Here is a 21,516-nt window from a genome sequence, read left to right as displayed (position 1 = left end):
CTGATAGGGACCATTTCCCAGATCTATCTTTACTATCCTGAGACTGGACGCCACTGTGTTCTGCTGACCTTGAGGAATTATGGCTACCAGACCTACCTGGAATAGGTTCCTCTGTCCAAGACATCAGAAGCTTCATGAAGCACATCATTCTGTGGAGTTCCTCCTTGGTGATGGATATATGCCACAACTGTTCCAGAATGATCATGCCATCCAGGTAGTGATAGGTTCCTATGTCTTCTTTTCTCAGCCAAGCCATAAGGACCACCAGCACTTTTGAGAAGGTTCATGGAGCAGTATTTGGGCCAAAGGGAAGGGCTCTGAATTGAAAATGCCCTCCCTAACAGCAAATCTCAGGAATCTGATTTTGCAGAGCAATGGGAACCTGGACAAAAGTGTCTTGCAAGTCTATTGAAATCATAGAAGATCACTTTCACAATGGACTACAAAACCTACCTATCAAGGGCTGAATCTTCCATATCATTTTCCATGCCTATAAGCATTGTAGTCTTCAGAGGAAGAGAAGTTAGCACATCTTCTGCCTTGAAAACTTTTCCTGCATCAACTATCTTGTTTCAGAAAAGCTTTTAATCCCTCAGCTGCTCTTTTCAAACATTTGTTCACATGCTTGCTAAACAGCATTTCACCTTGAAATGGAAGAGAACAAAGACTTTGAAGAGGCATCTGGGGACCAAGACCTAAGCCAAAAGGTATTTCTAGCAAAGACCGAGCCATGTTGCTGGTTAAAGCCTTAACTATGTATGCTGAGGCTTTTGAAGTAAAGTCCACTGCAAGCTAAATGTCTTGCAAACTCTCAATAATGACATTCAATGAAAAGGTCGGTGAAAGTTTTCCCCTGGTCAGTAAAGGGGGAAAACTTTGGGAGGACATGTCCTGAAGCTTCTCAACAAAGAGAGTCTGAACTCCCTTGGGGCAGAGGAGGATAACCCTCAGGTAAGTCAAGAAGAAAATGTAAAAAAATATTCAAAATAATGACCTGACAGGACCACAAAGACGGAGGGTGGGGAGGGTAGGTGGGGGCATTATTATCATCTTTCTTTTTAATTAATTTCCGGTCTAATTAGGGATAGGGATGTGCTACCCAATTTGTGCTGCCAACAATAAATTTAGTTTTGGTACATCCTCATACTTTTATCAAGGTCTATTCTTTAAATATGTATCATGACACTCCATTGAACTCCATTCATTCCACTCAAGTCAACAGAATGAAATCATCTCTTCAAGTACCTCCAAAACAAAAGAATCGCCTGATTTCTTCAGTGTCTTTTGGATAAATGAGATATTCCCAGCTAGACTGGCAATCTGTTTGCCCAGTTTCTTTACAATGTCCCGCAGTCGAACCAACGCTTTCTCCTCTTCCTCATCTACAGAGGACAACAGCTGCTTTTCTTCCTTTAGTAGGACTTCATGTAGGGTCTGGAATTCTGCAGCAATCTTTAGCCTAATATCATGCCCACTTTTCTACAAAAAAAAAAAAAAATATTTAGTACACACACACATCTATAACTGTCATTTGTGTTGCATGTTTTCTTTAAAGGCATCTTGTCTTGCAATATCAACAGATCTAGTAGGACAGATTTCTAATTCAGCTTAAATAGTTTTCATTACTAGAGTGATTGGTGGGCGTGAGACCAGTGCGCTGCGAAGAGACCTGTAGTGTAGTGGCAAACTTTCTTTTTTTTTTACTTTTGGGAGCAGTTTCACAAAACCTAGGCTCCCCTCAACACCCAAACACTGCCCCCTCCTCAACCACATTGATAATGCAGAATTTACAATTCTGTATTATAAATGCCAAGTACCTCCAGCCTACACAGCATTGACCGACAGATGCCTGAGGCATGTCAGCTGCGAGCACGTAATAAAAGATGCAGTGGCGAGTGAAAATTTTGTTCTGCAGAGCCCCCCCCCCCCCAGTGCACTGAATGTTTGAAAGTAGCAGACACAGCTGATATCTGTGGCTGTCAAAACAGGGATTAAGCCAAAGTGTGTAACCAGTGGGTTGCAGCTCTGCAGAGTGTACAAATCTGCCAGTCCATCACTGCAAAGCTTGCTAGATAGGCCGACAGAGAAAGAACAATCCCCCATACATGTATAGATATAATGTGCACAGTCAATGAGCAATGCATTCTGCCATTTTTACTACTAAAAGATTTTCCATCTTATGTTTCTGACTTCCTTAGCCTTTGTGTCAGTTATAAAGACTTTTATAGAGATACCATATTTACTTAAATCTAATGCACACCTCAATTTTTGAAACCTGGAAGCTGAAATTTTTTTTTTGCTGGCTTATGTAATGTGTCTTTATACAAGATGATACGACTATACAACATTGTTCAACAATGGAAAGATGTATTACCACCAACCATAGAAACATTGATGGGATTTCAATGTTAGTGTTCCATATTAAGTCCATTCTTTCTCAAGCTCTTTCAGGAATGAAATATGCCAGTGTGGATTTGCCAGAAAATTTAGATTTTTGCTCCAAATGTAATGCGCCATCGAATCGACTGTGCATTCAAATTTTGGAGGCTTTCTTTCCCCAAAAAGTACAGATTCGTTTTAAGTAAATACGGTAAAGGAGTTGACAGCGAGCTGTGTGGTTTATTTCCATACTTTGCATGTAGCCGCAATAGGTTTGCTTAATATTTAGGCCTGGCTAGTGGCATAGGAGTTTAAATTCGTATCCCTATCTCTGTACCCTACATATAAATGAATGTGAGTTTGCACCTGATCCCTTTGGCCTCCAAGATTAACCCCTTAAGGACACATGACATGTGTGACATGTCATGATTCCCATTTATTCCAGAAGTTTGGTCTTTAAGGGGTTAAATAGACCATCTCCTCCATAAGATATAATTCTACTGCTTCACAGCTCAACGTACTTTCCCACATTTTTTTCTTGCATCCTAGCAAGATGCCAAAGAAGGCCAGGTGGCAGGGAAGGCGCTAGCCTTCCTTAAATACGGCCCGACTTCCCAGCATACAGATGGGAACTTGACAGGGCACATAGAGCCCTGGGAGCACTTCATCAGAATAGCACACAACCACCAGACATAACCTTCAGGTTTCACTTCTATGCCACAAGACTTAGCCCTAGTCACCCTGGCCAACGCAAGGAATGGAGGCCTATCACAGACACACTTCAGGCCCACAATATTAAATTTGCCTGGAGCCACTCCTTTAGACTACCGGCATTTAGAGTGGGATGCACCTGTAGCGGTACTTACCCTTTCCAGGGGCCGGCCGGGGTCCTCTGTTCAAGCCGCACACGGTCCTGCTGCTGTTCAAGCCGCGCACGGTCCTGCTGCTCATCCAACGGCTGCAACAGGAGGGTGGGCAGTGACCGCGAGAATCGGTCACGTGTCCCGTCTGACTCTAAGAGCGCGCCGCGGGTCTCGGGCGCGCTCTTAAAGGGACAGTGGGAGCCTAAATTGGCAAAGGCCTCCCATTGGTCCCTGTCATGCCACACTCCCCATACACTTACCTTTTGGGGGCGTGGATGTGACAGGGACCAATCAAAATAGATGTTTAGGCATATATACTCACCTTTTTTCCCTTAGTTCGTTGCCCTATCGTGGTTTCTGTTTCAGTTCCCTTTAGAGCTTGTTGTGTTCCTTCGTACTTGACCTTGGCTTTGTTTCTGACTACGTTATTTCTTTATACTCATCTGTTCTGTTTGCAGGCTTGCTGTTTACTGTGTACGAGACCCTGGCTAGTCCTAGTTTACGCTGTCTCTTTGTGCCCTTGACCTCGGATCGCTCCTGACTCTGGACTCCTCTCTTATATGCGAGTCCGGCCATTCTAAGGTCCGGTAGACGTATCTCCCCTCTGTGTTGTCTTCCGTTGAGTTGAATCCTGCGTGTTGGGGTATATTTTTGTTACATTACGATAGGGACATGGACCCCGCAGATTTAGCTCAGCAGATGGCTTCTCATGAGACAAGATTTGTAGAGCAGGATCACCGTATGGATCAGATAGCCCAGGCTCTCCAGACGCTCTTATCTAGAACTATTCCAACAACCACAACTAACACTCCCACACCTCTTCTTCCTGAAGTATCTACTTTGCCTAATACTTCAGCCCATTTAACACCTCCTCCTAGGTATGGAGGGGACTCTAAGACATGCAGAGGGTTCATTAATCAAATAGAATTCCACTTTGAGATGTATCCACGTTCCTTTCCCACAGAGAGGTCTAAAGTGGGGTTCCTTATGCACCAACTTACCGATAAAGCACTTGAGTGGGCAAATCCTATTTGGGAGGCTAATGGACCTATGGTGCATGATTTCAATAATTTCCTTACGGCTTTTCGTAGAACGTTTGACACAACAAAAAGGTCAAAAAATGCTGCCAGAGCATTAATGAGAATTAAACAGGGCTCTAGGTCTGTGGCTGACTATGCCATCCAGTTTCGTACCCTTGCTTCACAGGTAGATTGGACCAATAATGGGTTAACTACTGCGTTCATGAAAGGTTAATCTGACACTATATTGGATGAGGTAGCAGCTAGGGAGCATCCTATTGCATTAGAGGACCTTATTGACTACCTCATTAATATAGATAATAGGATTTGTGACAGGCTCTATACTAAAAGCAGGAATAGATGTTTGGTTACACCTATTAACCCCAGAGTTGATAAACCTGAGAGTGTTAAAGTATCTGAGGAGGAACCCATGCAATTAGGGGTTGCCAAACTCTCTGATACTGAAAAATTACATAGGAGAAGGGACGGACTCTGCCTATACTGTGGTAGGAGAGACCATATGGCATAAGAATGTCCCTTGCTTACTGAAAACTCTTGCACCTAAGACCTTATAGGAGACTGGCCTTGGGTATGATATCCAAGTCTCCTAAATTGCCTCCTAACTGTTATGGACCGTTTCAGCATAAAAGGGGAAAAGTCTGTTTAGGCGATAATCCCCTTTTCACAAAAAGGCACAGCTACTGTAAAAGCACCAAAACTCACGAATTGGATATAGGTGAATGCACCAAACTCCCTAACTGCATACCAGGGAATAAGGTAGCACTCCAAACTCCCGAACTGGAACCTCACGAATTGCTGCTAGCAGACGAACAGGAAAAGCAGACATCAGCTTACACTCCTAGCAGTCAATCTCCAGCAGCATACAGTGAATCCCCCCAAGAACGAGACAAGGCTCCGTGTTGAGGGTCAAGCAGTGGTCTGTTTATTCAGGGCTACCTGCAGGGCCGGACTGGGGATACAAAGCAGCCCTGGAAAAAAAAAAAATCTATGCCAGCCCCATAAGTCATTGCGCCATATATTGTCGCAATATATATACATACATATATATATATATATATATATATATATATATATATATATATATATATATATATATATATATATATATATATATATATATACACACATACATACATATACACATATATATATATATATATATATACACACATATATATATATTGCTTTTTCTAATATAATATATTGGTCCTTTCAGAGTAAAACATTTAATTATACAGTAAGCATACTCACATGCAGACACAGACAATCTCACTGACACACACAAGCTCATTGATACACAGCCTCATAGACAAACAATTTCACTAATATACATAAGCTCATTGACATAAAAACACAAGCTCACTCACTAGCAGGCACACACACACACACATACACATGCAAGCTCACTAGCAGGCGCACACACACAGCTTAATGTAGTGGTTCTGGTGTCTATAGCCTGTCCCTGCAGGCTTTTGAATGTAAACACTGACTTTGCAGAGAAAAGGCAGTGTTTACATTGCTTCCTAGTGACACCTCTAGTGCCAGACACTCAGACGGTCACTAGAGGCGCTTCCTGTGTCAGTGCGGATTGGCTGAGATCATCAAGCTTGATGATCTCAGTCATAGAGGCAGAGACCAGCACGACGTTGGAAGAAAAAAAAAAAAAAGGTGAGTAAAACACTATTTTTAAAAACACACACACACACACCCACACACACACACACACACACACCCACACACCCACACACACCATGAAAGACAGACACACACACACCATGACAGACACACACACACACCATGACAGACACACACACACACCATGACAGACACACACACACCATGACAGACACACACACACCATGACACAGACGACACAGACAGACACACAGCGTAACACATACAGACACAGCGTAACACAGACAGACACACAGCGTAACACAGACAGACACACAGCGTAACACAGACAGACACACACACAGCATGACACAGACAGACACACAGCATGACACAGACAGACACACAGTATGACACAGACACACCGCATGACACAGACAGACACACCCACACACCATGACACAGACAGACACAGCATGACAGACACACACACAGCATGACACAGACACACACAGCATGACACAGACACACACACACACAGCATGACGCAGACACACACAGCATGACACACAGCATGACGCAGACACACACAGCATGACACAGACAGACAGACACACACACAGCATGACACAGACACATACACACACCATGACAGAGACACACACACAGCATGGAACACACACACACAATGGAACACACACACAGCATGACGCAGACACACACAGCATGACACAGACAGACAGACACACACACAGCATGACACAGACACATACACACCATGACAGAGACACACACACACAGCATGGAACACACACACAGCCACTCCCACTGACATACATATTTTTTAGTACCTGTGGGTGGGCAGACTGGTAGCTGTGCTGGCGGCCGCAGGGAGAACTTGAAAGGCGGCCGCAGGGGAAGCTCTTCATGAGTCCGGGAGCAGGCTCTTCTGGGGGAGCAGGCTGTTCTGTCTCTGCTCCCCCTCCCTCGCGCGCAGCTTAATGAGACCGGAGCCGGAATATGACGTCATATTCCGGCCCCGGTCTCTTTCTAGCGCGCGAGGGAGGGGGAGCAGAGACAGAACAGCCTGCTCCCCCAGAAGAGCCTGCTCCCGGACTCATGAAGAGCTTCCCCTGCGGCCGCCCTTCAAGTTCTCCCTGCGACCGCAGGTCACCCCGGCCCTAGGTGCCGACGGCCCACCGGGAAATTTCCCGGTGGGCCAGTCCGGCCCTGGCTACCTGCCCCTGTATTTATGCAGGTCTCCCACCTGGTGGACACTCCCCTAGGGGACCAGATGGAAGACTGAAACAGCAGACAGACATGTATCACTTTCGTACACACAGCCACAATACTTTCCCACAATGCATCTTGGTTTCCTCCTCCCTGCCCTGGAGATAATTAATGAAGTAATTCAATTATCTCCCAGGACAAAGGCCAGGCTCCATTATGCACATGGTGACACAGAAACAGACTATCACTTTAAAATACATACAGACACATTTTATACATAAATCACAGACATGTAACATATCCCCAGATAGCTCAGGTCTGGGTGCACATTAGGTGAATGGCACCCAGACCACACGAATACAGTTTAATTGCCTTGGAGCTAAAGTCTTTAATTATACGAATATGCTCCATGGCAGGCTATCTGGGTTACTACAGTTCACATAAAACAAACTACCGAATTTCCCTGCATTCACCAAATTCATACGAATGAGAACCAGGGGCTGGAGGTTCAGCGGTGCCTGCACGGAAAAGTGTCCGATTTTGGTGCATGAAAGCCGGGCAGAAAAGTGCTGGCTGCCCGGGAAGCTCCAGAACAGCGCCACCTAGCGGCCGCTAAGTGTAACAGCGGCCACACAGTTAACAGGCAATTAAGCTGCGGTTAACCGCAGCTTCAGGGAGGTAAATTGGCAGCACACTCCAGCTTCTGGGTGGCCAATTAACAACGCCGGCCGGCTTCCCACGGCTCTGGGGAGGTTGGTGAACGGCTGTTTGTACAGTAAAATTAACCCTTTAGCTGCCGGTCCATAGTCCAGAGGCAGCAGGCGGGCAACCAGGCTCCTCCAATACAATGTGGCGAGATTGGTTTCGTCACACTAACCGTTTGCTTCTCCCTGTTTCTTTGCATATGGGAGAGAGTTGAATAGCTGAGCACATACAAGCCCTGGTTGACTCCGGAGCAGCTGAAAAGTTCATAGACTCTGGTTTTGTTAAGAAAGACAACATTCCCATCAGAGAGAAGGAGATACCCTTGGCCGTTGAGGCCATAGATGGTAGACCATTAAGTTCTCCAGTTGTTACTCATGAAACTGTACCGTTACACATGTATACAGTTGTTTTACACTTTGAAACCATTCGGTTCCAGGTCATCACCTCTCCCTCTTCACACCTTGCGTTAGGGTACCCATGGTTACATGCGCACAATCCCATTTTCTACTGGGAGTCAGGGCAAATAAAATCATGGAGCGAAGCCTGCCACGAGTACTATTGAAGTCACCCCTTTGAATTTTATTAATGTTCCTACTACTCCTCCTTTGTCTACTGTTATACCCCCTCAGTACTTATTTCTCAAGACTGTCTTCGACAAAAGGGAGGCTGACAAATTACCGCCTCACAGACCCTACGATTGTGCTATTGATTTATTGCCTGGCACTATACCTCCAAAGGGCAGGGTGTTTCCTTTATCTGTTCAAGAAAACCGTGTCATGGAGGAGTATATTAAGGAATCACTAGAAAAGGGGTTTATTAAGAGATTGTCGTCTCTGGCTGGAGTGGGGTTCTTCTTTGTATCGAAGAAAGAAGATGATTTAAGACAGTGTATCAATTATAGAGGTCTAAATAAAATCACCATCAAAAATGCATACTCTATACCTTTAATCACGGAATTATTTGACAGGCTCAAACATGCTACTGTATTCACTAAATTGGATCTTAGAGATGCATACAATTTAATACGTATTAAGAAAGACCACGGATGGAAGACGGCATTCAATACTAGATCTGGCCATTACGAGTATACTGTTATGCCATTTGGTCTATGTAGTGCCCCAGCAGTATTTCAAGCATTTATTAATGACGTCTTAAGAGACTTTACTCACACATTTGTAATTGTGTATTTGGATGACATATTAATATATTCTACAGATTTACACACTCATCACAGACATGTTACAACAGTTCTGAAGACCCTTCTTGCTAATGATCTTTATAGTAAACTGGAAAAATGTCTATTTGACCAATCCGAAGTCCAGTTTTTGGGGTATTTGATTTCCGCTAAAGGTTTTCGTATGGATCCCCAGAAGCTTTCTGCAGTCATTGAATGGCCTCTACCACAAGGTTTGAAAGCCATTCAGCGTTTTCTTGGTTTCTCTAACTATTATAGACGCTTTATTAAAGGTTTTTCCTCTATTGTAGCGCCTATCACCCGTATGACAAAAGGATGGCAATACTCGTGCCTGGTCTCCCGAGGCACTTCAGGCTTTTGAATTCCTTAAGACTACGTTCGCCTCTGCACCTATTTTACAGCATCCTGTCCCCTCATTGCCCTATATACTTGAGGTTGATGCTTCCGATATCGGGGTAGGTGCTGTCTTATCCCAACGAGAGTCGCCTAAAAAGCCATTGCATCCTTGTGGCTTCTTTTCCAAACAAATGTCCAAAGCAGAAAAGAATTATGATGTGGGTAATCGCGAACTCCTTGCTATTATTTTAGCACTTAAAGAATGGAGACATTTGTTAGAAGGAACTAAGGATCTCATCCTCATATTTACAGATCACAAGAACCTATCCTACCTTAGTGAGGCTAAAAGATTGTCTTCTAGGCAGGCTAGGTGGTCACTGTTTTTGTTCATTTCAGTTATATTATCACCTATAGGCCATGTGATCGCAACACTAAAGCAGACGCTCTGTCCAGACAGTTCGAAACCGCTGACAAACAGGAGATTGAGGTTACTCCTGTCATACCCCCAGACAGGATAATAGCTACTACTATTTTCTCTATTTCCTCGTCCCTCTTGCAGGCCATACTAGCGAAACAAAGCATGGCACCTAGTGAGAGGCCTACCGATAAACTATTCGTTGATGTTCCCGAGAGACGGGATATTCTGTCATTGTATCATGACACTAAGACTGCTGGACATCCTGGTATTTCCAAAACAGTGTCAGCTGTTTCTCTGTATTTTTGGTGGGATTCCTTACGCAAGGATGTCACCGACTATATAGGTGCTTGTACTACTTGTGCCTGTATGAAATCTTCTCGTAGAGTTCCTTGTGGGCTGTTGCATCCATTACCCGTTCCCGAGAGACCTTGGTCCAACCAGTCCATGGATTTTATTGTTTAATTACCCCCTTCGAATGGTAACACAGTTATCCTAATGATAGTAGATCGGTTTTCCAAGATGGCTCACTTTGTGTCTCTTCGCAAGCTGCCCACGTCTAGGGAACTTATCTTCGCTAGAGAGGTGTTTCGATTACATGGTATTCCCTTATCTATTGTATCCGATAGGGGTGACCAATTTATTTCCAGGTTCTGGAAAGCCTTTTGTTCGGAAATGGGTATTACTCATTTTCTTCCGCATACCATCCCCAGTCTAATGGAGCTGCTGAACGTGCCAATCAATCTCTGGAGCAGTACCTTCGTTGTTTCGTATCCCACCATCAGAACAATTGGTCTGACCTTCTTCCTTGGGCTGAGTTTGCTCGGAATAACGCTACTCATGATTCTTCCGGCAAAAGTCCTTTTTACATTGTCTATGGCCAGCATCCCGTTCTTCCGGCTGCTTTCTCCTCACAGGGCATGCCAGTTCTGGATGAGCATTTGGCTGGTTTGCATAATACTTGTGAGCAGGTTCAGCGTTCTTTGGTGGATTCCGCTGCTCGCCAGAAGGTGCAGGCTGACAAGCATCGCAGGGCGGCTCCTTCTTATGTCGTGGGGGACATGGTTTTGCTTTCCACGCGAAATATTCGCCTCCGGGTGCCTTCTATGAAATTGGCTCCCCACTTTATTGGTCCTTATCGTATTTTGCATAAGGTTAACCCTATTTCATATGCCTTGGGTCTTCCTAAGAATCTGCGTATTCCTAATGTCTTTCACACTTCGTTGTTGAAGCCTTACGTACGCAACCGCTATACCCGGCATACTCCTCCTCCCCCTCCCCCTCCTGTCACTGTGGAGGGCCATGAGGAGTTTGAGGTTTCTGCCATTCTTGACTCTCTTTTCCTTAGAGGTCAACTTCAGTACCTGGTGCATTGGAAGGGCTATGGGCCTGAGGAGCACAGTTGGATTTCCGCTGACGCTGTTCACGCTCCTTGCCTTGTGCGTTCTTTCCATTCTCATTTTCCTGCCAGGCCTGGCCCTCCCCTGTCCTCGGGGGGGGGGGGGGGGGGGGTACTGTAGCGGTACTTACCTTTTCCAGGGGCCGGCCAGGGTCCTCTGTTCAAGCCACGCGCGGTCCTGCGGCTCATCCGACGGCTTCACTAGGAAGGCGGGCAGTGACCGCGAGAAGCGGTCATGTGTCCCGCCTGACTCTAAGAGCGCGCCGGGTCTCTGGCACGCTCTTAAAGGGACAGTGGGAGCCTAAATTGGCAAAGGCCTCCCATTGGTCCCGGTCATGCCACACTCCCCATACACTTACCTTTTGGGGGCATGGATGTGACAGGGACCAATGAAAATAGATGTTTAGGCATATATACTCACCTTTTTCCCTTAGTTCGTTGCCCTATCGTGGTTTCTGTTTCAGTTCCCTTTAGCGCTTGTTGTGTTCAGTTGTGTTCCTTCGTACTTGACCTTGGCTTTGTTTCTGACTACGTTATCTCTTTATCCTTATCTGTTCGCCGGCTTGCTGTTTACTGTGTACGAGACCCTGGCTAGTCCTAGTTTACGCTGTCTCTTTGTGCCCTTGACCTCGGATCGCTCCTGACTCTGTACTCCTCTCTTATACGCGAGTCCGGCCATTCTAAGGTCTGGTAGACATATCTCCCCTCTGTGTTGTCTTCTGTTGAGTTGAATCCTGCGTGTTGGGGTATATTTTTGTTACAGCACCCATGTCTTGCTCCCCTTGGGCGACCCGAGCAATTGGGATCCCTGGGACTAGACGCCCAAGAGGAGGCTGCAGACCTGTTCAGAAGGGAGAAGTTACTTGCCCCCCAGAGAATGGCTTGCAGCCTTGCCCTGGCTGAATAACAAGGCCACACCAGGAGTAAGGAACAGACTCTCACTGGACACCAACGTATGATAGGAGGGAGAGGATGCCAGTAACAGCTTGGGAGGGGGGAGGGGGGAGCAGCCCTTGTCCACCCTGTTCCGTCCAAGAGGGGTGGGGTGACGGTAATAAAACTGGGCTCTGGACTGACTCTTAAGGTGAACTGGAATGGATTGCTGTGCAACCGGCATGGCACCTCTGGGTTGTCACCATATCAGGGCGGGCTTACATCCACAGGGCCCAGAAGAGATAGCTCCGCGGGGTCAGCATGTGTCCCAGGAAACCACAGCATTCGCAAAACTGCTAGTGGAGGGGGCATGGTATTCGAATGACGACCACAAAGCGGGTATGGGAGACAGAAACCGACACGCAGGACTCCAGACGAAGCCCAAAAGACCGACTATGTAGCTTTAGGAGGAAGGTGGGTCGAGGCAGGAAGAGGACGGAACTGAACTATTCACTATGCAAAGTGGTACCCCCCCCAAGACATTCTAGCAGAGGCGAAAGAGGAGGGTGGGCTGTGGAGCGGAGGAAATGGGGGGGAAAAAAAACCTCCAATCATACCGACCTCTCATTGCCCTCTGTTCAAATAAACGGCACGTGAGTTAACCGAATAGGTGGCCCCAATCCAAACAATTTGTTAGTCCGGGTGTGGGAAACTGGGATGGGAACGTGATTGAGGGAAGGGCCAGCTAGACCACCCCAACAAACACAAGCACATGTGTTATTACAAGGTCTAGAGTTCTGTTTCTTCCATGTTTGCATAGATTATCGCATTTTATAAGGTTACTAGGAAGCATGTTTTCGATGATGAGTGTCTGGTGGGGGAGCGATACCACTCCCGACTTTGGTCAGAAAAGATCCCACATTTGTCCTGGCCACGAATCAGACCAGGCTCTAGTTTTTGTAAATAGTTTCATTTGCTCTACCTGCTATTATCATTACTGGTATTTATATAGAGCCAGCATATTCCGTAGTGCTTTACAATATTAATGCAATCCTCTTTCTTCTCCTCCACTTATATATTCCTTTGCTGTGTTGATGCCCACTGCCCTTGGGATGTTCAATGCATGCGCCCAGAGGGGCCAGATTAGCCTGTTAAACCAACACCATGACGACCAAAATAATCTCCCTTAATGTTAAGGGTCTAAATTCCCCAGAAGAGTGGATGCTCTTGTTTAGGGACCTCAAACTCATGCACAGTGTTCTTATAGGAAACACATCTCAATAGAGCACATGCCCCCCTTTCACAGTGAGAAACACGGAAGCGCCTCTAGCGACTGTCAGTGAGACAGCCACTAGAGGTTGGATTAACCCTTGTGTACACATAGCAGTTTCTCTTATTGGATTATTGTAAGCACTTTACTTGTATATATGTGTATTTGTATCCATGCTTTACCAAGGACATTAGCATTGATAAAGGGCATTTGCCCAAAACGTTTGCAACCTGTACTTTGTCCTTCCAATAAATATTTTAGCACCTAGGCGTGCACGTAAAATACCAGCTGCGCATTACCCCAATTTTTTCTGCTTTGGTCATTACACTGGAGGAACTACAGTGGGAGTTTATTTGCTGCAAAGTTGTATACTTGTTATCTTTACATTGAATCAGTGTAGGCAGATATCTTGCCTCTACCGCTTATATAGATAGTGAACAAATATCAAAAGGAGGTAAGGCCCCAGGGCCAGATGGGTTCAATGGAAGCTCATTTTTCTGAATATGTTCTAGATCAATTAAGCTGGGTTAAGTATGACTAGGGTTGATGTCCTTTGTGTATTTGCTTTGTCCACTTATGGACGGTGTTGGGCTTGCTTCAGTTCACCTAGTATCAGGTATTTCTGTGCTGGGCTCCATTTTGGGTGTGCAGACGGGCAGTGTATTCCATTGTGTTAGTGTATATTTCGTTCTGGCATTGTCCATGGGTTTTGGTTGGTTATGAGGAGGGCAGGAAGGGCCCTTGTGGGACATGCCATTGTGTGGGGAGGATGTTGCCTTGGAGTTCCCCTGGAGGCCCTTGTTTCTGGGTACCGTCATAGCGTTCGAGACTTGTGTCTGTAGTACTGTTTTTGGTTCAGTGGAGTGCTTTCACCCTGGGGTTTGGAAAGGGTTTGGCTCCTTATTAAATCCTAATAACAGAACTCATCCAAATGGCCATGATCAAAAGTTTACATAACCTTAAATGTTTGGCCTTGTTAAAGACCCACAAGGTGACACACACAGGTTAAAATGACAATTAAAAAGTAATTTCCCACACCTGTGGCTTTTTAAATTGGAATTTGTGTCTGTGTATAAATAGTCAATTAGTTTTTTTTTAATCTGTCAAGTGGATGCACTGAGAAGGCTAGATACTGAGACATGGGGAGCAGAAAAGAACTGTCAAAAGACCTGAATAACAAGGTAAAAGAATTTTATAATGATGGAAAAGAATATAAAAATGTATCCAAAGCCATGAAAATGCCAGTCACTACTGTTCAATAACAAAAGGTAACTTCAGAAGAAATACAGGCTGCTCTGGAAAAAAAAAAAAGTTGCATGGTAAAGTTGCAAGAAAGAAGCCTTTGCTAAACCAATGCCACAAAAAAGCCCGGTTACAATATCCCTGACAACACCTTGACAATGGTTACAGCAGAAACAGGTGAAGGTTCTGGAGTTGCCATCAAAGTCTCCTGACCATCGACCCACCCTGGGGAGATCTCAAAAGTGCGTTTCATGCAAGACGACAAAGACTTTCCATGATCTGGTGGCATTTTTCCAAGACGAATGGGCAGCTATACTACCTGCAAGAATTAGGGGCCTCAGACAACTATTACAAAAGACTGCACGCGATCATCGATATGCAGACCTTTGAACAGGGGTCATTGAATTTTTTTTTCTTTGTTGCCATGGTTTGTTTTAGGATTGTGCCATTCTGTTATTACCTACAGTTGAATATGAATCACATAGGAAATAAAAGAAATGTGTTTTGTCTGCTCACTCAGGTTTTCTTTAAAAATGGTACATAAACTACCAAATCTCCAAGGTTCAAAGCAGGCAGGACTGGAGCGACAATTCATTTTCTCACTTTTTCTCTCCCATTGCCCCCCACACTTTCCTCCCAACCGTCCCTCTCTGATCCAAGACGTCTACTATATATTTGATATCCCTCTTAAAGTGGTTCCTCACAAGTGCTCAACTACCAGGCCACATGGGTTGGTGACTTGCGGAGGGTGCAGGTAGCCGTGGTTTACTCCATGATCGACTTGCCGCAGGCCCCATCTTGGATGCCCCAGCGACTAGACCCAATAGCAAGCCGGGTGACTGTCACGGGGAAGGGAACTGGCGAACATGAACAGGGTGGACGATCCCATACCTGGGACTAGGATTTTAGCATGTACAGTATACATGGAGGTTCCGTGCACAAGGGAAGTTACACATCTAAGTGACCCACCAAGCGGAAACAGCACCTTTAAACATGTACGATGATATCTGTAGACCTGTACCTCTTATTGCAAAACCAAATCGGGAACCACAGGGAAGTAGTAATGGTCACAGTGGGGAAGATTTACCTACTTCTGTAACTGATTCCCACCTGTATACTATGACTGTATGTTTTATTACTATTGAGAAGTTTTTTATAAAAAACGAAGATTGTCAAAATAAAAAAATAAATCACTCTAGATACAGATAGTTATTTTCTTTTTTCCCCTGAATAAAGTACGTCAATTACTTCTATGAGGTGGCAGGGACAGCTCGTGTTAAAGTCTTAACTAGCTTTTAAGTCTAAAGTTAGAAAGTGAAGAATAAATTATTTTAAAAGCAAAATATTCCAGCTTTCTTTTAAAACTAGAATTCAATCAATCTACAGACGGTGCTAGATCCCAAGGATACATTACACCATTGCATACAGTCAATTTTGCCAATTCATACATAACAGATGTAGATGCCCAAAAGCAAAGTGCCTCCAATATAATACATAGATTTGCAGCTGTCAGAGTTCTTCCTGTATGGAAAATAAAAAAATAAAAATGTGTTTACCATTTGAGTCACAGCTGGTTTTAAAGTCATTTTCTATAGCTGAAAACAAAGTTTGCATTCCATACTCCGTATGAATCTCACTTTTTAAAAACACTTTGGATTGACTTTATAAAATCAAAGCATGTAAAAGATATATTTCAAATATTGTAAACATTTTGCAAATACACGCATTTCTGAAAGCATAATAAAAAAAAAAAAAAAAAAAATACACTGACCTGGCAGGAGGAGAAGACAATCACCAATTAATTTCTACCACTTCAAAAACATGTTTAAAAGAGAATGCATATTCTGGTTATTCTTCAAGCTAGAACATAGAAGTACCTTCACACTTCGAATTTTTTTCTCTGCGTCTGTTCTTTTCTCATTTAAAGTTCCCACTTGATGCTCCCGTGTCTTTAGCAGTTCCTTTAGATCACTCTGTAGGACAAAGTGGGGTACATTAAATTAAACCAGCTGCAGTGTAATCTATTTTGTGGGTCTGAATTAAACGGATTCTTATTGTACATTTTATGTACTCTAAATCAGTTCTTCTATGAGGGGAACGGTCACTTCTGTGTAATTTACATCAATGAACAAAGCATTGAAAATCATCAATAACTTGTGTTAACCTTTTTAATGAGATGTTCTTTTATTTTATATTAAATATTTTGCTAAATTACATCATAATACAGTTGAGACAGAACATTGCAAACGAAGAGGAGAAATCAAAACAATGTTTTTATAACTCTTCTGTGTATGCTTTCTCTATGCTCACTGCCAGATGCATAGAACAACAAGCTTAGAACAATTGACATTGAGCGAAGATTGAGGCACCCAGCTACAGGATAAAGAGGTGTAACTTGTTTTTTAGTACATATTTGTTAGACATGATGTGAATGGAACCTGCACCTATAGTATAACTTCTAGACAGACCTAATCAACACCAATAAAACACCAACACAAATCAACTCATATTTTGGTACGCTGACACTTATCTCATATATTCTCAGTAGCACAGCGCAATAATTGTGGAACGCAACTCATGCATGCAACCCAAAAGAGACTTTGAGGGATTAAGAGTGATGGAATGTCTCTAGTGGGCGTTGCACTGGGCAGACATAAGTTAATAGATTGAATGGATGACACGAGACCCAACCCAACTATACCAAGCAAACTTCCAGCAGCTACTCAAGAGTAGAGAGGGAACTTGGGGAATGGTCCTGGCAGATTGAGGATCATCAAGATGAACCTCCTAGCATGGGTGCTATACCTCTCTCAGGCCCTACCGATATCCATCCCAAAAGCCTTTTTCACTTAACTGCGAACCCAGATTCTGAGGTTTGTGTGGCAGAGATCTCACCCGCGCATCAAACATGATGAGGGTGGGCTAGCGTTGCAAGACTAACAAATTTATAACCAGGCCACACACTTACAAAGGGTGGTGGAGTGGTCTACGGAGGGAGTATACAAACTCTGGAAGCAGGTGGAGGTCATGCAAATGGGGAGGCCGATGTTAGTGGTACCGTGGCTAGACCCACTAATCGGAGCAAGGCTCCATCTTGGATGCCCCAGCGACTAGACCCAACAAATGAAGGAGCTAAGCAGAGGAACATTGGAGGACCTGTATTCAAGAATGACAGCTTTCTTAATTGATGCCATTAAGTATTTCTTTTGACCCTGATAAAGAACAAACAACCTGTCAGAAAGACTAAAAGGTCTATTATTCTCTAAATATCACTGAATGGCAAGTTTGACTGGACATTGAGGTAAAATAATATGTTCCTTTAAGTTTTCAGGCTTCTGACAGAATGCTGGTAGAATGATTGTTGAAGAAACCCTAGTAAGGGATGAAGGGTGTAGCTGGAGGATAACGTTATCCATATTAAAACAAAAAAAAAAACAAAAAAAAAACACACATATGGGGAGCAAAGGCTAAGGCTTGAAGTTCCCCTAGTCTTTTAGTATAAGTCACAGCTTACCAAAAATAGTTTTCCACATAAGAATGTTGGAATCTTTCAACACTGCAGTCTTACAACAGCTCAAATGGAGTGTCACATAGTACTGAAAGGGCCAAATTAACATCCCACAAAAGGTAAAAGTTCTGATAGTAGGAAGAAGTCTTAATACTGCTCAAAGTACCTGGAGATAAAAAAGTTCAGACGCCAAGTCTTTAAATGTCCAGATCTCTACAGTCAGCTTCTACACCATCATAGATGCTGGGTGTAAACCTTTTGCAAATCCCAATTGAAGACATTTTTGAATATTTGTTATAGAAACTTAAAGTGGATTTTGAATAAATCCTGAATCTCACGGCACCAGGAGGAAGATTTTTTTCCAGATTCCAGATTTCCAGGGGCTTAGAACGAGTCGTTCCTTGTTCGAATTTGCGATTGCTATAAAAATAGTCTGACATTATCTGCACTTTATGAAAAGTGGAAGAGCCAACCAAAATCTCTTTTACTCCCCAGTAATATGATGACTTTAGAGAATCCAGAGGTATCCATTGTTCCTTTGTCACCTATTTTCTCCAGATGAGCGCCCAAACCGAATATTACATGGTTACATAGCTGGAAAGAGACTTGCGTCCAGCAAGTTCAGACTTTTTCACATATGTTTTTGCTGTTGATCCAAAAAAAAAAAAAAAGGCAAAAAAACCCAATCTGAAGCACTTCCAATTTTGCAACAAACTAGGAAAAAAATCCTTCTTGACCCCAAAATGGCAGCCAGATATCTCCTTGGACCAAGCAGCTATGACCCCACTAATTAGAAATTATATCCCAGTATGTTATGTTTTGGAAGTATTTATCCAATTGCTGTTTGGACTCTGATAATACCACCTTCAGGCAGAGAATTCCATATCCTTATTGCTCTTACTGTAAAAAAACCTTTGTTGCCTTAGGCTGTAAGAAAGGAGATTTAGCCTAAATGCGTGACCTCGTGTCCTATTTATGAATAGGTAAAAAGAAAAAAACAAGTAGATACATGTAATCACAACACCAAAAGTGTTAATGAAACTATGTATCAATATAGTTTCAAATATATATTGTAAGCTTTATTAGATATGGCTCTTAATATAAATGAACATTACCCTGATATTTTATCTCATGTGATATACTCAAAAAAAGTTTCTTCTTATATGGAATATCCCATTTTCCTGTGTGTAACTTAGAAGAAAAGAGGAAACAAAATGTCAAAAATTTTAGTAGATAGAGTGTAGAGGATAGGAGCTCAAAAGCCAGCTAAAAAGAAAGCTGGTGGTAAAATTTAAATAGCCCCTCTCCCTGTTAAACTAGACAGACATAGGAGCAGTAAAAGATAAAGAGAAATTCTAACCACATGATAATCAAAAAAAGTGTTAGGCAAAAAGTGCCATGCCCAGTGCCCATAACCCAAGAAAAAGCAAACACCTGATGCGCGTTTCGGTGCTATGTAAGATGCACCTTCGTCAGGGGCCAACAATCTACTAACCAGAAACTCTCTTAAATACCCTATTTGCCAATGGTGTGTGTCTGCAATCATCCAATGCAATGTCCGGACAAAATTAGAGGGGATTGTCAGGGTATTTATATCGGCAGACATTTTGTGCTATGATAGAAATTAAAATGTATATTGTCAGAGTCACTCTGAACAGAGCAGACTTCATTTTGTTATTCTCAAGAGACAAGATTTCTATCCCTTCTGTAAAACTAACCACTTTGCCAGAGCTAAGGAATGCATGGTATATACAAATCAAGTGATAAGAAATGAGAACGGGGGATGGACAGACTGTCTAAATGCTAATGGAATAGAATAAATTCTAAACCCAGACATTTGTGACAGAGAAGATTAAATAATTTAATTTTACTTTCGATATTGTATAAGATCCCATTGTAATTTAGAGGTCATATTTAGTTTATAACTGTCATATTAGAAATTATAGCAGAATTTGCCAGACACATAGTCTGAAGAAAGCCCAAAGAAACTCTTTGAAATGACAGAAAACTTAAGTTATAGATAACCATAAAGATAAGCTAAATAACATCAGAATAGCCACCAGGAAAATTTAACTTTCCAGGATAGGAATGTTTAGTGGGACGAGACTGCCCTCTACAGAAAAAATACTTACATTGCTATCTGGAAGGTAACCACACCTCCAGTTTTCTATTGGTCTATCACCTAATGACGAACAGAGAATTGTTCCCTTTAAAAGTTAAGACAAAGGGAAGAGAGAAAAAAAGAAGAAAGACAAGGAGTCAGAAAGAAGCAAGTGAGTCAGAGTGAGAAAGAAACCCATGACAAACATTCCTTGACACTTAGCTACCTGAGAACATCTCTTCAACTGGTAATTATACTGGTTTCATTTAATTAATCTAATTTAATTAAAATTTTCTAATAGCATGATATATGACTGGATAAATCACGATCAGATTTCGATATTTAGAAATCTTAGTTAACTAAGAAGTATATAGTTATAACCATTCCATTCTGCAGATGGAATTAGAATAATTATGTATTTATGTGATTTATCACATGTTAGCATATCATGATATTTATCCAGGTGTATTGATTTGCTCTAAAATAAGATAAAATATCTGTTTAGGCAAGTTAAAATTCTGCCTATAGAACATGGTAGATTACTCTTATTGGATTCCAGTAAAGGACTGTTCCAGTAAAGGACTGTTCCAGTAAAGGACTGTTCCAGTAAAGGACTGTTCCAGTAAAGGACTGTTCCAGTAAAGGACTGTTCCAGTAAAGGACTGTTCCAGTAAAGGACTGTTCCAGTAAAGGACTGTTAGCTAAGTTTTATGGCCTTATGCTGCAAGCTCTGTGAAACACCGTCATAAATCTTGTCTTGACAATTGAAGCTGTGTTAACCATTGGAATGTGTATTGCCATTAATTGCATACCATGTTATACTGAATATTCATTGATTGTCACGCATGTTACTTATTATTATTTAAATTGTCACACTAAATTGTATCTATTTTTATAACAAATTGTGATTTTATTTATATGGAATACATTTCACTTACTCGATAACGATCTTTGGGATCTGAGAATTGAAATAGTGGTCAATTCTCAACTGTTTACTATTATTATCCCATAAATATCCCCACAGGATGTGTCCTATGCTTGAATGCAATTACACTTTGATTCAATATAAACAATACAATCTACAAAAGGAAAAAATAGAGCAGCATAGTGTAATAAATTCAAAACACCAAAATTGCGCTACTTTAAATGCACTTACAGGATTAAAGTGCAAAACAGGCGTATAGTAATCTCTGAAGATTTGACGGATTCTGTAGGTATTCTTTAGACCTTATGCAGAGGGAAAGACACACAAACCATAGTGTACCAGTACCAGTAAAATGGTGTACAAAAATACAATTTATTAGATTGCACTCACAAAATGATGGTTGAAATCCAGCATATCTAAC

General features: G+C 42.7%; 1 protein-coding gene across 1 annotated transcript in view; it reads right to left on the bottom strand.

Moving 5' to 3' along the window:
- LOC134602725 (nuclear factor 7, brain-like) overlaps positions 1 to 21,516 on the bottom strand; it is a 67,861-nt gene that overhangs the window by 27,515 nt on the left and 18,830 nt on the right. The window contains exons 3-4 of the mRNA XM_063447901.1: positions 16,439 to 16,534; positions 1,246 to 1,479 (exon numbers count right to left, since the gene is read on the bottom strand). Coding sequence (XP_063303971.1) covers positions 1,246 to 1,479; positions 16,439 to 16,534 — 330 coding nt within the window. The remainder of the gene's footprint in view (positions 1 to 1,245; positions 1,480 to 16,438; positions 16,535 to 21,516) is intronic.

The sequence above is a fragment of the Pelobates fuscus genome, chromosome 3 (assembly GCF_036172605.1).
Source record: "Pelobates fuscus isolate aPelFus1 chromosome 3, aPelFus1.pri, whole genome shotgun sequence".
Lineage (NCBI taxonomy): Eukaryota > Metazoa > Chordata > Amphibia > Anura > Pelobatidae > Pelobates > Pelobates fuscus.
Note: the sequence above shows the minus strand (reverse complement) of the source record. Positions and strands in the feature narration are given on the sequence as shown.